The sequence below is a fragment of the Nannobrachium achirus genome, assembly GCF_963921795.1.
Source record: "Nannobrachium achirus genome assembly, chromosome: 1".
Classification (NCBI taxonomy): domain Eukaryota; kingdom Metazoa; phylum Chordata; class Actinopteri; order Myctophiformes; family Myctophidae; genus Nannobrachium; species Nannobrachium achirus.
In genome coordinates, this window is record NC_137810.1 from 50,430,573 (window position 1) to 50,451,271 (window position 20,699).

The 20,699-nt window shown below is 44.8% G+C and overlaps 2 protein-coding genes across 2 annotated transcripts in view; both read left to right on the plus strand.

The window, feature by feature from the left end:
* The window catches only part of dnah7 (dynein, axonemal, heavy chain 7), a gene marked incomplete at both ends in the record, with an annotated part of 103,225 nt that overhangs the window by 14,765 nt on the left and 67,761 nt on the right, over positions 1-20,699 (plus strand). Inside the window, 10 exons of the mRNA XM_080730080.1 lie at positions 414-600; positions 962-1,155; positions 1,946-2,144; positions 2,693-2,833; positions 12,372-12,584; positions 12,979-13,088; positions 13,471-13,639; positions 14,251-14,353; positions 15,975-16,102; positions 16,617-16,829. Coding sequence (XP_080586206.1) covers positions 414-600; positions 962-1,155; positions 1,946-2,144; positions 2,693-2,833; positions 12,372-12,584; positions 12,979-13,088; positions 13,471-13,639; positions 14,251-14,353; positions 15,975-16,102; positions 16,617-16,829 — 1,657 coding nt within the window. The remainder of the gene's footprint in view (positions 1-413; positions 601-961; positions 1,156-1,945; positions 2,145-2,692; positions 2,834-12,371; positions 12,585-12,978; positions 13,089-13,470; positions 13,640-14,250; positions 14,354-15,974; positions 16,103-16,616; positions 16,830-20,699) is intronic.
* On the plus strand, positions 3,368-9,996 carry LOC308300571 (bridge-like lipid transfer protein family member 2; the record flags this gene model as incomplete). Its single annotated transcript, XM_080744438.1, has 2 exons — positions 3,368-3,379; positions 3,811-9,996. The coding sequence occupies 2 exons, from the start codon at positions 3,368-3,370 to the stop codon at positions 9,994-9,996; spliced, it is 6,198 nt and encodes a 2,065-aa protein (XP_080600564.1).

Sequence of the window (20,699 nt, forward strand, 5' to 3'; positions counted from 1 at the left end):
TCTCTGAGATGTAGTGGAGTAGAAGTAAATGTACTGAAAATTGGAAATAGTCCAGTAAAGTAAAGAATAACGTACAGTACTTGAGTAAATGCAGTTACCGGTAGTTACTTTACTCCCCTGCAACTATGTCTGATTATTATGTTATAATGCCATATAGCTGTAACTAACTGGACTTCATCCAGTTGTTTTGGTGACTTGTAGTGTGGATGCTTTGCATGTCGTTGTTGTCGGGTGTCCAAAACCGTTTTAAAAAAGGATTTAAACTAGTGAAAATAGCCGACACAACGCCTTGTGCGACAGTCTTGTATGGCGAAGCAGGACTTTACTTTACAAAAAGAAAAAAAAAACATACACATTTGAAACTGGGAAATACGAGGATTCTGCCCGACAGTGACGACGTGGCTTCCTTCCAGAGAATGGGAGGCTAAGCTGCTGCTCCTACAGGAGATCCTGGATGAGTGGCTGAAGGTTCAGTCTGCCTGGCTCTACCTGGAGCCCGTCTTCAGCTCCCCAGACATCATGGCCCAGATGCCCAAAGAGGGACGCCGTTTCACCACCGTGGACAAGACCTGGAGGGATACCATGAAACAAGTCTCCCTGGTGAGAAATGTTCTCTTTTTACTTTTATTTTCTTTCTTTCTTTCTTTCTTTCTTTCTTTCTTTCTTTCTTTCTCTCTCTCTCTCTCTCTCTCTCTCTCTCTCTCTCTCTCTCTCTCTCTCTCTCTCTCTCTCTCTCTCTCTCTCTCTCTCTCTCTCTCTCTCTCTCTCGCCTTTTTTCAAGGATGTCACTTACAAGAGACAGAGAGACTGTGCAGTGCTACCATATTAAATAGTTAAAAACAAACACATTTTCATGATTGTTAAATCGATAGTCCCAGAAAAGGAACATACAAGGGACAAGGAGAAATTCCATCCTCTCTAACGTGTAACATCACGACGAAATAACATTCTGACTCCGCAGGACAAGCATGTGCTGGCAGTGGTGGCCATCGACAAGATGCTGGACAAGCTGAAGAAGGCCAATGAGTTTCTGGAAATCATCCTCAAGGGTCTGAACAACTACCTGGAGAAGAAGCGGCTCTACTTCCCTCGTTTTTTCTTCCTTTCCAATGATGAGCTCCTGGAGATCCTCTCTGAAACCAAAGACCCCACTAGGTATGTAGATAAAAAGTAATGTCGATGTGAGATCGGAATTCACCCACGTCCAACCAAACAAGTTGGTGTTATGTAATTTAATCGCAAACTTCTCCACTATAACTGTCTTTACTACAGCAATGAAAGCAAAGGTAAGGGCTGTCAAGGATATTTAGGTGACCCTTTGTACTAACCTTTCATTAAATATACATTTTGTGTGAGGAGTTAAGGGGAACAACACTCATCGGCTGCGGACGGTGCGCATCAAAACAGCCGCGCCGCCCCCTTTATTTTCAATTAACCTACCCACACTGGTGGCACGCAGGCGCACGTTCACTCCTCGCCCGCCACTCCGATATGCCACTGTTCTATTTCCAGGCGTTGCCGTGCTGTGAAAAATGTCCACCAGCCTGTCCACAGCCGCTGTGTGTTCCCCTTTAAAGGAGCACTTGTTACATATCTATGACTTATGACTCTAAATTTGTGTAAGGTTTCAGCCCTATGAGGATCCCATTCAGACTTCCATTTTAAAATGAAAGTGGAATATTTAAAAGTATAACACATGTGTAAGCAATTTGTGTTCTATGGCATAGAAATTAGTGTGCCCAAGAAATTAGGCGATGATCAGTTTAGCGGTTTGCAGGATTAACTCTGCACAGACAGATACACACACGCACAGACAGACAGACAGACAGACCATCTTCTACACGGCTCTGCCTCACATAGAGCCACCCACGCCGTAAAAACAAGATAAATAAGACAGTTAAGCTTAGACAACGTGTATCTTTCCTGTCTCTTTCTCCTCCTCCAGGGTGCAGCCCCATCTCAAGAAGTGCTTCGAGGGCATCGCCAGCGTGGTGTTCACCGACTTGCTGGACATCACCCACATGAAGAGCAGCGAGGAGGAGGTGGTGCGGCTGCTGGACAGCATCTCCACCTCCAAGGCCAGAGGCCAGGTGGAGAAGTGGCTCCTGGAGCTTGAAAACGGCATGACCGCGTCCCTGCATAAGGTGCTATTATGTGTGGTCCTTTTTCTTTAAAGCTAAAAAGCGTTGATGAGCAATTGTGGATTTTCTTTTTTTAGTGTATTGCTGCATTAGAACTTCACAATTATGTATTCATTATTTAGTTGGTATTGGATATCAATTGCATAGTACTCAATGTTGATTATACAATAGGTAGTTCCGATGAAGCAATCTGATTGGTTGAAATAGCTACAGTATCTAGCCGTTCTTCAAACCAGCATCATGGCACAGGTCTCATCAAACAAAAAAATCTGCTGTGCCGGTCGCGAAATAGCTAGTTTCCCAGTGGATTCCTCTGGGAAATGAATTCTGTCTTAGCATTTCTATTACTGCTTGAGCTGAATCGGAACTTCTGTCTGGGTGTATCCATTTTCTACTGTACATAGAAGTATACTTTGTGTGTGTTTTCAGTGAGCCCACATAGTTTCTGCAGGAACAGCTTTTCTTAGATTTATTCATATGCTCCAGACGGTTAATCATCAAGTAAAATAATGGTCATAATGGTGAAAACCCTGCTTACCTACCCATTTCAGGTCATCGGGGAGGCGATCGCAGCGTACCCTCAGGAGCTCAGGACCAACTGGGTGCGGGCCTGGCCGGGTCAAACCGTCCTGTGTGTCTCACAGGTCTACTGGACCAAGAATATCCATGAAGCCTTCGCCTTGGGACAGAAGGTAGGCAGAGCCAGACCACGCATGCCTCACTGTTTATTACTTGCACCAACAGAGCACGCAAGTACTGTGCTCACAGTGCTGTCTGTTTCCGGTCTACAGTTTCAAAGACAGGGCCTTTAGCCAATGAGGGAGCAGCGTTCTTGGTGACGTCAACACTAACAAGTGTGACCTGATATAAATAGCAAGACGCAAGTTGGCACCTCGACAGAGTGTCAACTTGTCCACCCACAAACTGTACATACAAACAGCACCAAACATCACGATCGCAGTACTTGCAGATGTTTGAGCGGTTAGCAACTTTCAGAAATGCAATAGAAGTGGGAATTAAGGTTGGTTAATGAATCCAAACTGCTTTTGTTTCAATGGAAAAGAGAATAGCAACAGCATGTAAATCCTCCTGGTCATTATAGAACCACTGGCAGTGATGTACAGTTAGTGGTATTAGCTTGCCGTTTGCATTAGGACTGTCCTGGAACGTGGCATCGGAAATTCTGTGCAATTTAAAATGGAAATGAGTGCAGATAACAATATCCAATGTCCAAGAGTGTATGGTTTGTGTTGCTGTGTGACGTCACTTATATCTCCTAAAGCAATATAAGTGAGTTGATGCAGAGGGACAGGGAGACAATCAAAAGACATGTGACAGTGAATGGCGGAGACATAACGATGTAAAGATGAAGACATGGGCACACAGAGATAGACAAAGAGAGTGAGACATAAAAAGGACTTGTAACGTGGGCGCTTTTAGACAACCACACTAATAATAAGGAGGGTGGTAAAGACATACAAAAAATAATAATACATTTTTGATTTCCCTTTTGGTTTGTGACCCATGAGCCATGACCTGGATGTCAATAGTTTGGGACAGAATGTCTCTCTTGCTGATTTGCTATTTCACAGTGGTCCTGCTAATCGTAATCTCTGTCTTTAGTATCAGGTGGTATATATGTTATTTTGTAATCGTACCATGGCTCCAGAATGCATTAAATGCTGAAGTGAAGATCAAATCGGTGGGGTCTTGGACGTTGACTGTGATCCGGGGAATTAGGATCCAGTTTCACCCACAGCAAACACTGGAAATTGACAAAATTTGGATTTCAAGTAAACTTTTAAACCAAGACTTGCCAAGCTACCTGGTATTCTGTGTTGGCAAAACTAGAGTGAGGTTTGACGTGCAGGTGCCACTTACACCTCTTGTGAAGACGAGTGGATCAGGAGAAGTTCCCAAAACTCTACTGTGTCTTTCAAAGCTGCTGTCAATTCACATTGACTCTATCAATGTGATACTGCTGAACTTCACCCTGTCAGAATATCTGTGGCACATTACTATAAAAAGAATTTCCATGTTACTTGACTACCGGAGTAAAAGGTTGGCATGGGACCTTTCTTTGGGGCACCTAAGCAGTGAAGTGTTTAAAAGCAATGTATCAGAGTGTCTTTCTGAAATGTCCCTGGTCCTGCTGCTTTCTGGAGACGTGAGCTTGCCAGAACTGAAGCCAGGATGTCTGTCCCTGTGTGTGAAAACTTTAACTGCAAAGTTGCATGAGGGCCTCTTCCTCAGTGAGGTTCTGTTACCCCCACCATCCTCACCGAGCACACAAAATGAAGCTGTGGAACAGTGGCAACAGCTGATCCCTCAGAAGGTTGATGTGGAATTTGAGCACACCGATATAACTCTGTCAATGCACAGCCAAGAAAGATCCTTAAATTGGACACTGAAGTCTCTGAAGTTGGCCTATGGGCGTGAGAGCGAGCAGCTTATTTTTCTCTGTGCTGCTAGTAGCCTGGAGCTCCATTTAGAAAATGGACTTATCTCTCAAAGTAGACAACGAATATTTTTCCTGAACACCCTCAGGACTGACCTGCAGGTAAAATCAAAAGATATCTCCGGGTCAGTCACAGTCAACACCTGCATCATCCACTACCGTCACCAGGACTGCTCTGGTTTGTTGGACCTACTTCCATGGGAAGAGCTCATTCACCGCACGGCGGTGTACCGAAGACGTCGATTCCCTCACCTGCATGGCCCTGTGATGATCAGGTCCTCTGTGTCCGACGTCAGTGTTTACGCTGAGCTGGCCGACACCACACCATTTTCCCTGGACTTCATATCAGCCGGTGTAGAACTGCAGCATCAGCTTGATGATGTTAAAATTAAGGACATCTGCATGGACCACTTCCGGTGGAGGGTGGGCCAAGGTTCCCACATTCAACAGGCCCCTCACCCACCCGGGAAACATGTATGGGGAGAAGCACTTGTCCTAGACTCCCTCAGTCTTCAAGGAAGTTACAACAGACCCCACATGGAGTCTGGCAGCTATGCTCCAAGTCTAAGTGTGCAGCTCAATTTGAAGGGATTCCAAGTGGAGCTCTCAGAGACCTGCACACTGTGCCTGTCTCGCCTGCTGTACCTCTTCAGGCTGCCATGTGACAAGAGCCCAGAGCAATCCCATGTGTCTCTGCTTAGTGATGAGACTCCATCCTCTGTCCACCTACCCTTGCTTTTCAAACTGAAGTGTTGTCTGGATGATGTCAATGTTTTCACATATTCTAATCTGTCAGGTGCTCTGTCTTTGCGGATTGACACGTTTAGGGTCCAGTGTATTGAGAAGAGCTACAGTGTATCTCTACAGCTTGTTAGTTTGTCGCTACAGAAGACACTTACAGGAAGTATGGAGACTTGTGATCTGGCATCGCAAACCTCAAAACCTGTTCTCCAACTTACCGCCATAGCCTTTGATCATAATATTATTGACCGGACTTTAGAGGTTCAATGTGAGGAGGAGGAGCTCAGTGTGGAGTGGACACCATCTGACCATATGTTTTTGTACCAGTTTGTGAGCGAAACACGTTCCTGGTGGACTATGCTTTGTGCAAAAAAGGGGACGGGTGTTCCAGTCAAACTGAGAGGTAGTGAAACGTCTTTAGGCCAGGGCAGGGACCTGTGTGTATGTGTCATTCTCGGTCACACACACCTGAGGGCCCACCTGAGTGAGTTGAACTACATCATCCTACACACGCAAGCCCTCTCCCTCTCAATGGACGCCAGCTCTATCCACATGCACTCATCTCACCTGTACCTCAACGTTGATGGTAATGACATATTCTCTTTCAAAGGGCTCGACGTCCAGATGCACCATGAGCCACCAGAATACATGCAGCATCACAGAGACCCCTTCTCTTTCCTCATCACCCCGCAGAACTGCGTCTGGGTCTTTACCTGCCCAAGCCTGGCTGTGGAGTTCCCGTACAAGTACAACTTCTCTGACACGTTCGACAAGGCCATCAGTGTGCAGAAGTGGCTGAAGACCATGCACAGCCCAACAAACCCATCCACCATCACCCAACGCCTGCCACCTGATCTCGTTTTCAAAATCAGTCAATTCTCCTTCGTTTTCCTGGACAGTGTATTCGAGACCAAGCTGCACGACAACTACGAGCTCATGAAGGATGAGAGCACAGAGATCCCCAAGCGGCAGCAGCTGCTGGACAAGGAGATGCGCAAGAAGCACGGGCAACTTCTGCTTGCCAATACAATGAAAGACGTGCACACATTGCTGGACAAGGAGAGAATTGAGGTCTACATTAAGCGCTCACGCCTTCTCTATGCCAACCCGCCCATGAGGAGGTCCCTCTTAGACTGGAGGGTATCTGAACTGGAGCTGGTGGTCCTGGCCGATGACTCACTCCATGGGCCAGAGAAAGTGAGGCAGCAGCTGGGGGATATCGATGGGATCAGTCCCTTCCCCAGAGAGGGGCTCCCTTTGGTGGTCCAGTGGTGTCGTGTTGTCAAGCTCAAACTCAGTGCATTCGTGGTGGCAATTCGGGACTACCCACGCAATCTGTTTGAGATCAGAGACTGGGACCTGTCAGGACGTCTCATTGGTGCACAGCAGGATGGACACGGACAGAGTTATTGCAAATACGTTTTGCCGCTTGGCTCACCGTGGGGAGATGTGACAGTCAACAGTAATTTGCAGCCACTCAAGTTCTACCACGACTTCAAAGCTAACATATCATTGTATACTATTGTGTGGGGACCATGTTGGTACCCTGCCTTTGCTTTGATTAGCCAGGTGTTCCAGATTCTGACATTACCCACAAAGGATCCTTCAACTCCCCTGGCCTGGTGGGACAAAATACGTTTTCGGCTGCATGGACGATGGGTAATGGATATCGATCATGTCAACCTTCACCAGCTGGCTACAAAGGACCCATACAATACAACTGAAAACATGCACTGGGAATGTAATAGGTTAAACCTTACCTGGAACCCTGGGCAGTTAACTTTCAAAGGGGACATGGATATTAATGTCAGGACAACTTCAAAGTATGATGAGATCTGTTTCATGCACCTACCCAATGTACACATTACCCTCAACCTGCAGTGGCTCTGCCAAGGTAACCCCTATGACCATCATGCTGTAATGCTCTGCTGTGCTGAGAATGTTACATATATGACCTCAGGAAATGGTCACGACTCCTACAGAGCCTTCCGCTCTGAGAACCTCAACCTTGACGTCTCCATGGACCTTAACCAACTCTCTGGTAAAGAGCCTTGTCCGCCCAGGATCTTCCTGTACAGCAGCACACTGCAATGGATGCAGAAATTCGTGGCCACTTGGACCAGTGTTTCTTGGCCGATCTGCAGAGGAAAGCTCTTCCACAATCTCGCGCCCATTGGGAAGAAGTTAGATCACCATTTCAAGCAGTTATCGTTCACTGCTTCCTTCCCTCAACTACAAGTGCTTTGCCAGGCCTCCCCTGCCCAGCAGAATGGTATCCAAGTGGATTGCAAGAAAGGACATGTCTTCACTACAGGAGCACAGACATGTTTTTCACCGGCTAGTACTGTAATAAGGAGACCAATCTCAGAGTGGAAATGGACTCAGATGGTTAGCACACTATCAGAGATAACTGTCCACCTAATGGCCTCCACTTTGGATGAAATGGCTGTCCACCAGATGAATGCCCAGGTTTACAAGTCTCACCTGCTCAGTCTGTCCTCACTGAGCTACCAGCGACCAGATGAGAGCAATGCCTGCATACACAAGCTGGGCTTGGTGGACTTGCGTGCCTCATGGACCACCACAAATAGGAACACAGCCATTGCGCTGTTTGATAGCTATCGAAATGTGGCTGTGCTGAAGCGAAACCTCTCCACCGAAGCTCTGAACAGTCTATTGATAGACACCAAGTTGCAGGCCAAGAAGCTCAAATGTTTCAAAGGTTTAGAGGTGGATCCTACCATAACCAACCCCACCCAGCCTACTGTCAGCCAGCGACAGAAAGGTCTGAATGAAGGAACATCAATGCTCCAGAAGCTGATTGAGGAGCAGACTCATACGTTGGTGGTGTCCCCAGAAGAGGACTCTGCTGTGGCCGACCAGCTGTGTGGCATCGCAGCCTCTCAGACTGATGACATTTCTAAGCGCAACTGGCACATTGAGTTGGTCAACTGTCAGATGATGCTACGTGGCACAGAGACGGCAGGCTGCGTACTGACCTCTGCAGCCAATGCACAGCTGTTTCAGTGTGAGCATCACCCAGCCTGGTACAGTGACACTCTCAAGCAGAAGACCACCTGGACTTGCATGCTCGATGACATGCAGTACTTTGCCACCATGGAGCCCAACCATTCAGAACCCGAGGAAAGGCAGCTGTGGTTAGAGGTGAAAAACATAAAGAAGCACAGGCAGCATGATAACCTGGACTCGGTGCTAGAGTTGATTGATAGTGGCCAGGCTGTGCGAGGAATAGTCAACACCACCACAGACTTTAACCAGCCATCCCAGACCAAAGAGGCCCAGCAGTTGCAGCGTATAATCTCCCGCTGTAGCTGCCATATGTACTTCATCAGCTACAGCCATGACATTGACCCAGAGCTGGCCATGCAGATTAAGCCACCAGAGCAACCGAATAAGCATGAGAAGGAGGACATGCTAAAAAAACAGCCCGGGGCTGTGGACACCATCACCCTCATCCACCATGACCTAGAGATATCCACTAACCCGTTCCAGTATGCTATGATTCTCGATATATTCAACAACCTGCTACTGCCCGCCGCACCCAGTGAGAAGGAGCAACGTGTTCGTTTCCAGTTGAACATCTCCAGTAATCATGAGGAGCAGCGCAGCAGCATCGAGGAGCAGCGCTGCAGCATCTTGCACCTCCAGGAGGAGGTCAGGCAGCACATTGCACGGATCAGATTCATGGAGAAAGAGGTTTACTCCAACACCAGGGCCCAGTCTGAGGAGCTGGTAGAGATCAATGTGAGGCTGCAGAACCAGCTCAACGAGGAGAAAAACGACATGCAGAAGAAGAGTGAAGAACTCAACATCCGCATCTGGTGTTTTAAGGACTTTCAGCTGCAGCTGGCAAATAAACTGCAGCTGCCAAAAACCTCAGAGGATGTCAGTGTGGTGAGGAGAACTGAGATATACTTTGCCAAGGCTCAATGGTGTTTAACTGAGGACAACGGCCAGCTTGGCATTGCAGAGCTGGAACTTAAGAGATTCATGTACAGCAAGTTGAACAAGTCTGATGACAAAGCTGAGCATCTCCTGGAACTGGGCTGGCTCACAGTGAACAACCTTTTACCCAGTGCTGCATATAAGGATAAGGTAGTGCTTTGTCCTCAGAGTCCTAGTCTATCGGGCCGTCAGTTTGCTTTGCGAATCTTCAGCAAAGTGCAACCCCCCGTGGGAATTTCTGTCAATGAACACTTTGAGGTGAACGTGGTGCCTCTCACTATCCACGTCTCAGACGTATTCTACAAAAGGATGATGGGATTTTTCTTTCCAGGAAAAGATGTTGAGGAGGAAAAGTCCCAAAAGCGACCAGAGCGTCCTGTTGATGACTTTGATAAGATGAAGGAACGGGCTGCCATGAACAATTCCTTCATCTACATTAAGATCCCTCAAGTGCCGCTTTGTGTCAGTTACAAAAGAGTGAATAACGTAAACCTAGTCCTGCCTGATCTAGAGTATTGCAACAAGAACTGGACCTGGCTAGACCTCGCCCTGGCTGTGAAGAGGGACAGTGTGATAGACTTAAAAAAACAGATTGTTAAGAAAGGTTTTCCTGCTTTTGGTTCTGATCCTCAGGGAAATACATCTGACGGGGCGGAAGCTCGGAAGGTCCTTGGGCTCCTCGGAAGGTAGCGCAGTCGCTTTCCTGGTTCGATCCCCGGTTAGGGTTAGTGTCGAAGTTTGACACAGAACCCCCTATACGTAAATGCTCCTGACGAGCAGTCTGGTGCCTTTCATAGTTTCTGCCATGTGAATGGGTGAATGTAATGCACATTAAAACATCTTTGTAACCTATCTAAATGCACCATTAACCATTTATCTTCTGCTTTGACATACACAGGCACATTCTACTGATTGTTACATCCCTTTAGCTCAACAAAACAATACATATTTTCAACTGAAAAAAGGGGAGCCACATATACACATCTTTTTTTCTTTTATTTTAAGATTATTTTCATCCAATTATGAGCTCATTCGCTCTTGCTTGAAATGACAGCAATGTATATTTGATTTCTTGTATACCGTATATAAATTAGTCAAATTGGCTGTATTAATGTGATATAGCGGCACCTAAGTGTAAACCCAGAGTTCATTCGATACCGTCTTTACGGTGCTTACATACAGTACATTAGTTGTATGAAAGTGTATGAAAGCCAAATGTATTGGAGATATGCTGGAAAAAGCTCTTACATGCGTTCTGGTGGAGAGAGACAAAGCTGTTACTGGGTGAGAGACCATTGTGTTCAAAAAGCTGCCTTTTGCAGCAAAAATATGTTTCCATTTAATATTGGTTTCTCATAGTACTAATTAATAAGTTATTATTATTATATTATTATGTTCATGCTTGTGAGGGTGTGTTCACCTATATCCTAGAAAATATCTTAGTAGTTACTTGCGCCTGCAAAGTAGGGTGTCGAGTCTGTATGTGGGAGGGTAAGTGGTTGACAGTATAAAGGCAGGGCCTTTAGCCAATGAGGGAGCAGTGTTCCCGGTGACGACACCACCAACCAACAAGTGCGACCTGATATAAATAACAAGGTGCAAGTTGCTACCTCGACTCAGAGAGCCAACTTGCCCACATACATACCCACAGACAGACAGCACTCATCACCCTAAATGCACGTTGATGCAAGTTGCAAGATGCAAGTTGGCACCTTGACAGAATGCAGTCTGGTTACTCAGTAAAATCCTCCAGTTTGTATGCATGTGTAACTCGATGATCCGCAACAGAGATGGAAGAACTTTGAATAAACTGCTAATAAAAGTGAGCACAAAATGCATATAAGAAACATACACCACTTATAGCACTTGTATGGCTTAAGACTGCTGAGACTACTCTATGCGATAAACATAAGATGGACGAATGTAGCATGTTGAAGTTCTACAGTAAGCTCTCTTTTTCAGCTTTAAAACTAATCATAATGGCCTATCTAACCATAACAACATAAGTTGTAGTATGCCTTGGCAAACAGACGTGGAGATTCATGGTATCTTAAGAAAACCAAAGATTCTCCTCCCTAAATGGACATTGAGAAGGGTGTGGTTACCCTCAGTTGTACAGTATGATGAAGTCTGTTAAGTCAGCATTGTCTCCCGATTCACTCAGCATATTTGCAAAAATCTCAGTCCAGATGAATTCTAACATAGTCTTGGAGGATCCGCCTCGATGGGCTGCCACAGTTTTTTCGAGACATGGGCAACAACCGGCGCTATCTCTGCCTCCAGTTACCCATATACTTTTGCAACCCAGATTCTGAGCTGCGCTGACTTCTGGCCCAGAGATATAATGGTTTCAGCCCAGAAGTTCTCTTTCCCATGGTGGCAGGGAAAAAAAGCTTTTGGGAACTCTGATTAATAACATAAAACAACCTCACAGTGCAGACAGCCTGGGAAGCGTCAACAGCAGTGTAGTTCACTTGCCTGATAGCTACTTTGAACAAGCCCTACAGTAAGTGTTTCTAACTCTGTCACATGGAATGGAGACTAGAACCCTGTGCTGGAGAGGCGGACACACACCTGATCAGTGTTGATTTTGTCGACTAAAACTATGACGAAAAATGTTTGTCGACTGCGTTTTTTTCACTGACAACGAAATAAAAACTAAGCTGTGGTGACTAAAACTAAGACTAAATATGTTGACAAAAAAACAAAATAAAAACTAGACTAAAACGGAGGGACTAGTTGAGAAGAGAGTCATGCCAAAATACATTTTAGTTGACTAAATCAATTGTAGATTGAGTCGCCCAAAAACGTATTAGGTCGACTAAAATTAGACTAAAACTAAAACTTTTCAGGTGACTAAATTATGACTAAAATTAAATGACATTTTATTCAAAAGACTATGACTAAAACGAAATCAAAATTTGCTGTCAAAATCAACACTGCACCTGATTCACTTTGCTAGTCTTACTACACGGACAGGGATGGACTAGTTGACTCTCTGACTTCCAGGCCAACTTGTGTCCCAATTTTGCTTCTCCCCCACCCCACCTCCTACCTTCCTCCAGGCCCTGGAAGCCTACCTGCAGCTGAACAACAGTCAGATCGAGGACATCGTGAAGCTGGTGCGCGGCAAGCTGTCCAAGCAGAACCGTGTGACTCTGGGAGCCCTGGTGGTGCTGGACGTGCACGCTAGGGACGTGCTGGCCACTCTAGTCCAGAAGAGCATCAGTGATGAGAATGACTTTGAGTGGCTCAGCCAGCTGCGCTACTACTGGGTGGTATGTGAGATGGTGTGTTTGTGCGTGTGTGGGGTCGTGTTGCAGTCTTTGTGCATGTGTTGTACGAATGCAAGTGTTGTTGTTTTTTTCTTTTCTTTTCCTGTTTTGTTTGTTTTCAACTTGATGGGAAAACGGACAGATTAGCATGAAACTTTTAGAACAGGTGGGATAGATTACCTGATTACATCTTTGGGGTAATTGTGTCAAGGTCATGAAAAAGTTCAACATCAGTTTTCAGCCATAACTGTATCAATAATAATAGTTATTAGTTTGTTTTCCAAACTAAGAACAAATTGTTCTTTGTTGTGTCTCCACCTGTGCTTCCACTATTTCCATAGATGTAATACACAGCAGGTGGTTTGACCTGTGATCATACTTTGCCTCCTGTGTGCAGGACAAACACCTCAAGACTAAGATGATCAACGCTGGCCTGGTCTATGGCTATGAGTACCTGGGGAACACTCCTCGCCTGGTCATTACCCCACTCACTGACCGCTGCTACCGGTAATGATACAGTCAAAGCTACAATTAACCCGTCATATTCGGGAACCTAGGCTACAGGAAATTCATTAACACCTGAAAAATACCTAAAAATGTCAGTAACCCTTCCTTTTACAGAACAGTAACTACCAGGTAATAAACAGTTTTCTGTAAAACCTATGTTTTTCAGTGGTGCTCAAACGTTTCATATCTTTGGGTGGGGTCTTCCAAAGCCTAGGAACAGAGATACTGTACAGAGAGATGCTGTACTGTATGATGTTTTGTTTGTTGTGCAGCGTACTTTCCTGTTGGTCTGTTAGGAGTGTCAGGACTTATAGTAGATCAATGGACGTTTGCAGTCCCCTGTAGCTCCCATGTTGTAAAGTAAAACTATTTGATTCCCCAGGACTCTGTTTGGGGCCCTCCAACTCCATCTGGGTGGGGCCCCGGAGGGCCCGGCTGGCACAGGGAAGACGGAAACAACAAAGGATTTGGCCAAGGCTGTGGCCAAACAGTGTGTGGTGTTCAACTGCTCCGATGGCCTGGATTACATCGCTCTGGGCAAGTTTTTTAAAGTAGGTACACTGGAACTTTCTCTCAAACACACATTCAGTAATATCCTACAGTACATTCTCTCTCATACACATGTAGCGGAGTGACTCACTGCCTTAGCCTGATGGCCTCAAACGTCTTGTATCTCCCTCAGTCCATAAGGATATCCCTTTGGATTAGGGATGTCCCGATCATGTTTTTTTGCTCCCGATCCCGATCACATATTTTTGCTCCCGATTTGATCCCGATCCTTCCCGATCCGATCTTTCGACAATGCATTAAGGAAAAAGAAAAGAAAAAATGCTTTTATGTTGTCCCTTAAGGTTGTTTTTTAATTTAAATAACAGTATCCATTCTATCCAAGCTTCTTTTTTTATTTAGTGCAGCATTGTATCAAAACAAATAAAAATTATATATTCTTTAAATATATAAAGACAAGGTGTTTCCCGATATTTTTCTCCCGGTTCTGATCTTTTGAAAATCACCCCGATCTCCGATCTCCCGATCCAATTGGGACATCCCTAGTTTGGATCAATGGTTAAGATATTGAACTTTCACGTGGGAGATCCGGGTTCGAATCCCGGGTGTTACACACAGAGGAACTGAGGCTTCTGTTACATGTTTCCACAACCAGGGCCTGCTGTCCTGTGGAGCATGGGTCTGCTTTGACGAGTTCAATCGTATTGATCTGGAAGTGCTCTCCGTGGTCGCCCAGCAGATTCTCACCATACAGAGAGGTGTGTGTCTTTTTTTCTCACCTGTCTGTGCAATGCGCCTGTGTGTGTGTGTGTGTGTGTGTGTGTGTGTGTGTGTGTGTGTGTGTGTGTGTGTGTGTGTGTGCGTGCGTGCGTGCGTGCGTGCGTTAGGGCTGTCCTCGACTCAGGATTTATGAAGTCGATTCGAGTCGCGGGGGTTAATCCGACGCGTCGACGAATCGTTTTATAGTCTACTTTGTATAAAAAAATAAAATAAAAAAGTGTTGCTTTAAACCACGTCAACATAATACAATAATACATTAAGAGATGAATTGAATACACAGTGTTTTCGGTGATATCGGTGCGCGAGCACAAATGTTATCTGCATAGCAGTGTACAACCATAGAGTCAGTTATAACACACCGTTAAAACAAATAAAACATCTCCGCTGTTTCAACTCTGCCCCGTCTCTCGGCAGCGTGCAGTAGATGAGACATTCGCGAACGATTCCGCTCTCTTGAACAGCTCTTTTAAATGAACGATGGGATCCAGTCCGCAGTCGCGGGACACAGAGCACTGACAGAGTAATGAGTCAGTGTCGAGAACGGATTCATTTCAGAAACGGATCATAAAAAGGGGGAGGCACAGCTCCCGTTAGAGCCAGCCGTGTGGACATGTCATGGACGCAAACACAGCGAAACACAATCATTCATCATGGATTACAACACTGGAACAATTCAGAAGCACTTTAATTAGAAAATGTAACTTGTAGCCTACACTTGTGTATGTTAATTTGACTTAAGAAGATTGTTTACTTCGTGGACGTGCGTTTTTGTGCTGTGGCAGGAGGTTATTTAATATGGGATTTTGACAGCGTGCTTCCTCCTCTTAATCCCGGCTCCGAATGTTTTAACGAAGCGGCGGTTCTGAACCGTTCTGGCCGTTCTGTCTCACTTTCACCCCTACGCTGGTGCGAGACAATAAATAACTGTTCGCCAATTGCTACTTCTCATTGGAAGTACATGACATGACACCAGTCCAGTAGTAGGCTAACTGGTGATATAAAAAATATATATATTTTCGCATCGACTCAATCAATTGGCGTCGATTCGCGGGGCTTAAAACGACGCGTCGATTCGTCGATTTTTAGAGGACAGGCCTAGCGTGCGTGCGTGCACGTGTGTGTTTTGTAAACGTGTATCTTGTCAGCTCAACCCCAGCTAAAGGCAACAATGCTTTTCTGATGAATAATGGTTTGGGTTCTTTTAAAGATGGGGTGCCATATGATGTGTTTTTTGACTAGGCTAGGCCTTTTGGCTGAGAGGCTTTCATCTTTCAGGAAAATACACAGGGAAGGCAAATTTGCACATTATAACCACACACAGTGGTCTGTTAGAGTAATGTTAACTCCATAGACACATACAAAACAGAAAAAGTACAAAACTATGGCACCACCTCTTTAAGTGCATGAGATATTTCACCTGTTGGGTCCTTGGGTCTCTTTTGGGTCCATGCGGATGCTGTGACAGGTTCAGCCGCGAAGGGTGAGCTTTTGCACACAACACAGTGCAGTATATTGCTCTGTGCATACTGCCAGTGCAAAGCATGGTGGTATTCCTCGTAAAAAAAAACAACATAAACGTGGGGTCTGTGTGTCCGCCAGGCATTGCTGCCCATGCTGAGATGCTGCTGTTTGAAGGCACCGAGCTGAAGTTGGACTCTTCCTGTGCTGTCTTCATCACCATGAACCCTGGCTATGCTGGACGCTCTGAGCTGCCTGACAACCTCAAAGTAACTCACACACACACACACACACACACACACACACACACACACACACACACACACACACACACACACATAGGGCTGTCACGATTATGACATTTTACATGACGATTAATTGTCACTCAAATAATTGCGGTTAACAATTTAATTGTTACAGATATACACAACCTAAATATACCAAAATATTTCCGACATATTTGACAACTTTATATTTAAAAAGAACATTGATTGTGGAAATAACAGATCTACAAGCTCACAACGTGTGGCACGGTAACTCGTTGTGAGCTTGTAGATCTGACATTTCCACAATATTTTTTAAATATATGAACATTTTTCAACATGGAAACAGTTATGAGGATTATGCCAAAATCATTTTGATTATGTCAAATAATTGCGATTAGATGATTATGAAATACTTGTGACAGGCCTACACTCTCTGTTTCTCTATTTCTATTATGTATATATATATGTGATGAGCCTCAAAGCTGTTGTTCACCAGAAACGCTTTGTCCCCATTCAGTCACTGTTCAGGACGGTGGCCATGATGGTTCCCGACTATGCCATGATCGCAGAGATCGTGCTGTACTCGTGCGGCTTCGTCACGGCGCGTCCCCTGTCGGTGAAGATCGTGGCTACCTACCGGCTGTGCTCAGAGCAGCTGTCCTCCCAGCATCACTACGACTACGGCATGAGGGCCGTCAAGTCTGTGCTGACTGCTGCTGGGAACCTCAAGGTACTCTTTTTACCCATAACCTTTTTAAGAACTGAAACTGATTATACAAATGCTTTCTAAATCAGTAGTTCTCACACTTTCAAGACTTAAAAAAAAAGCTAAGCTCCAACATCTGGCTTTGTCCGGGACACAAAGCTAAGCCACGTAGTAGCAAAGGCCACTCATTGATATTGTACTTTTTCTCTATTCTTCCGCTACTTTTTCTCTAGTGGCTTGACCGTGCAGTCGCTTTTACGAAACTCGGCAGTATGGTAGAGGACTATGCCAACTGGCTAAAACACGAAGCTCGCAACAATTGACCAAAGGGTGGCGCTGTAGGAAGCCTTTGAAAATGCAAACTTTGAACAGGTATAGCTCATGCTCTGTTTGAGATACAGCCATGAAACCTGTATACACTTATGCGTCTCCTCATGCCGAACAACTTTTACACTCTGACTTTTGACCTCTGACCTTTAGTTCTCCCACCATTTTGAATTATATGAAAAACAGTAAAAAATATGATATATGATTTTGAAAGAAAAAATTGCAGGAAAATTTCAGAAACACTCGCTTACATTTACTCAGATTACTTTTACTCTGAGCCTCCAAAATATACAAAAATCATTAAATAGCACACTGCTATTAAATTATTGTTTAATAAAAGGCACTAAGTGTGTCAAGTACATTACATGGAACTTTTTTCGTAAACATGACTGGTCAATTATGTGTGGCTGCTATAGTGTAGTGGTTAGTGCGTATTCATAATATGTGAAAGGTTGTGTGTTCAAATCCTGCCTGGGCTTGAGTTGATGTTAACACTCTGGACGCTTTATTTTACATGAACTTTGGACCAGTAACACTCGCTTACATTTACTCAGATTACTTTTACTCTGAGCCTCCAAAATATGGAAAAATCATTAAATAGCACTCTGCTATTAAATCATTGTTTAAAGGGCCTACACCAGGGGTCCTCAAATACAAATCTTGAAGGTCCAGAAATATTTTTTTGAAACAGGTCCGGGTCCGGAAAAAAAAAGGCGAAGGCGAAATAAGGCGGATACATTAATACAGTATGTACTGTATGTATGTATGTTTATTATAATCATTAGAATTGTTTATTTTAATTATTATTATTATTATTTGGAACTTTGGAAATCTCAGTTGGAACTGTTACCCCTGCTACCCGATGCTGGATAAGCGGTTGAAGATGGATGGATGGATGAATGGATAATTATTTATGCATGTAGAGTAGGCTACATTATTTACATTTATTGTGTAGCAATAAAACACTGGCTTATAGTTTAATTATTGGAAACTAAAGAGCATAAATGCAATATTAGGCTTGTCGTTCAGAATGGAAAATAAAGTGAAACTTAGCGTGAGGGGGAGAGGATTACTTGACATTCAGTTGACACACGTACTGCACAAGCCAGACTGTGCTGTGTCAAATGGCCAGTCAAATCAGGGTCAACGAGTCATAGTTATTAACCTAACACAGCCTAGGATAGCTGGCAATAATATGCGACGACACATCACATTGTTAAAGACGCATGATCACGCATCGCGAGTTTCGCGACCATTTCTCGTCTAATGCAAGCAGTTGGAGCCTTACATCGTGGATATTTATGTGTTGCTGTTGTCCTCTCCAATTGAACAGCCAAAGGTAGAAGATCTCTAAGTTATTAATCCAGTGGGAGCAATGGTTTCCAAGAGGTTTTAGCAACTTTTTCAGGCAGCGAGCGGCATGAGTGTGTGGAGAGGGGAGGGGAGGGGGGAGCAGCATGGAGAGCAGACTGCTTCGGAGGGAAGGAAAACCTTTGATCTACAAGCCCACAGCACGTTGCACCCGCTACGCTTTGTGGGCTTGCAAATTGGCGTAGGGGACGGGGTGTGTCTTGTGAGCCTGTGTATGTGTTTGAGCGAATGAGCACATACACACCCACGCACACACAAACACAAATCACACAGTCAGTCCGATCGTCAGATACAACTGTGCGGAGATTTCTCAGAAATGTGCCGCGGTCCGGACTGAGGTGCGCCTGGGTCCGGACATGGACCGCGGTCCGCCTATTGAGGACCCCTGGCCTACACCATGCTTTTAAAACTATATATTTTTGTATAAATATATGCTCAAAATTGAGTCTTAGACAGGTTTTAACCCTCAACAAACACTCTGACCATTCTTTTTGTTTGTTCTAGCTCTACTATAATGAGGCTCTCCAGCTGCAATACCAAAACAGCCTCTGTTTGCTCAGGGGCGCATCTAGTGGGGTTTTTCCAGAAAAAAAAGAAGTTTTTTGAAAAAAAAGAAGTTTTTTGAAGAAAAAAAAAGTTTTTTGAAAAAAAAAGTTTATTGAAAAAAAAAAAGAATTTTTGAAAAAAAAGAAAATTGAAAAAAAAAAATTTTGAAAAAAAACTTTTTTTGATTTTTTTTCTTCCTTTTTGACAGTTTTTGAAAAAAAAAAAAAGTTTTGAAAAAAAAAAATTTTGAATTTTTTTTTTTTTTTGACTCTGAAAAAAAAAACGGGAAACGCGTGTGACGTCACATGCGTCAACTCTCAGAACAGCACTGTTCTGAGAACCCGTGGAAAGCTTTTCATCTCTGTCTTCAGTGACGTCAATACGTGCGCGTCCCGCGTCTCTGACGCATTCACGTTGCCTAGAGACGCATTCACGTCATTGTTCTGGGGTCCCACGGACGCATCGCCTCCATGGACCATTGGTGTCCACGTTAAAATAATTTACCACGTCGCGAAAAAAATAATATTTTAAAAAGTCCACAGACGCCACCATTGTTCATGGGTGAAGGCATGCTACTTGACCCTACGTTAACACAAATGAAATCCGCGTAGAAAGTCTTAAAACAGACGATAGAACTAAGACTGTGTGTGTTTTGAATCCACGACGCCATTTTGTGCGACTGCGCTTGGTCACAGAATTCAATGGGTGCCTGAGTTTTAGCGTAGCACCGGGCCGCTCTCTGACCATAGTGGCACAGCGTGTTAGGTGATACACCGAAAAGGGTTCCCCCACAGAACGTGTAGCACGGCGCAGAAACGTGACGTCACGTCTCTACACTGCAGCTCACTGCTCAGACAGCGACCCGCCTCCTTTCCCCTTCATTCAATAACAACTGGATATACAGTACACGCGCTATTGTTTATAGATGTGGTGGACATTGGACAACGTGTTAGAAGCCACACAGGTCTTCATTGCGTCTTTACAACAATAGCGACGATTAACGTTGTGGTGAACATGGTCAAATAACCTTTATTGGCTCAACTACAACACGGAGGAAGCAAGCTAGCCTAGCATGTATGCTATCTGAGACAGTCTATGTATGTAGCCTAGGCTGTCTAACTGTTTGATTGATTATAGCGTTTTCGTGGCAGCGCCGTCCATTTGGTGGTCCGCCGGGGCAGCGTACCACCGCGGCCGCCTGTGCCTTGGGAAGCGCTCACTATCCCGACTATCCGCTGTTCCGACATGGTCGGCAGGTTAGTTACTTAGCGTAAGGCAGGTTAGTTACTTAGCGTAAGGCAGGTTAGTTACTTAGCGTCGGCAGGTTAGTTACTGAGGTAAGGTTTACTGAGGTTAGGTTTAGGGTTGGGGGTAGAGTTAGGGTTATAGTTTTAGTGTCGGAATACCGGACCGTCGGAACTCTGATGCGGACCCCGGTGCCTTGCCCTCCCGCATCCATAGAGGGGTGGCACGTCCCTCTAGGATCAACCGTTCAAAACAAAAGTAGCCGATCTACAAGCAACCCAATCCACTGTTTTTGACCCAGTCCACTGGTTCTCTGTACAGCAGAGCAAACACAAGCACGCCATTCCATAGAAGCAGTAACAGTACAAACAGGAGACATCATCTCACTGAGAAGATCCATATATT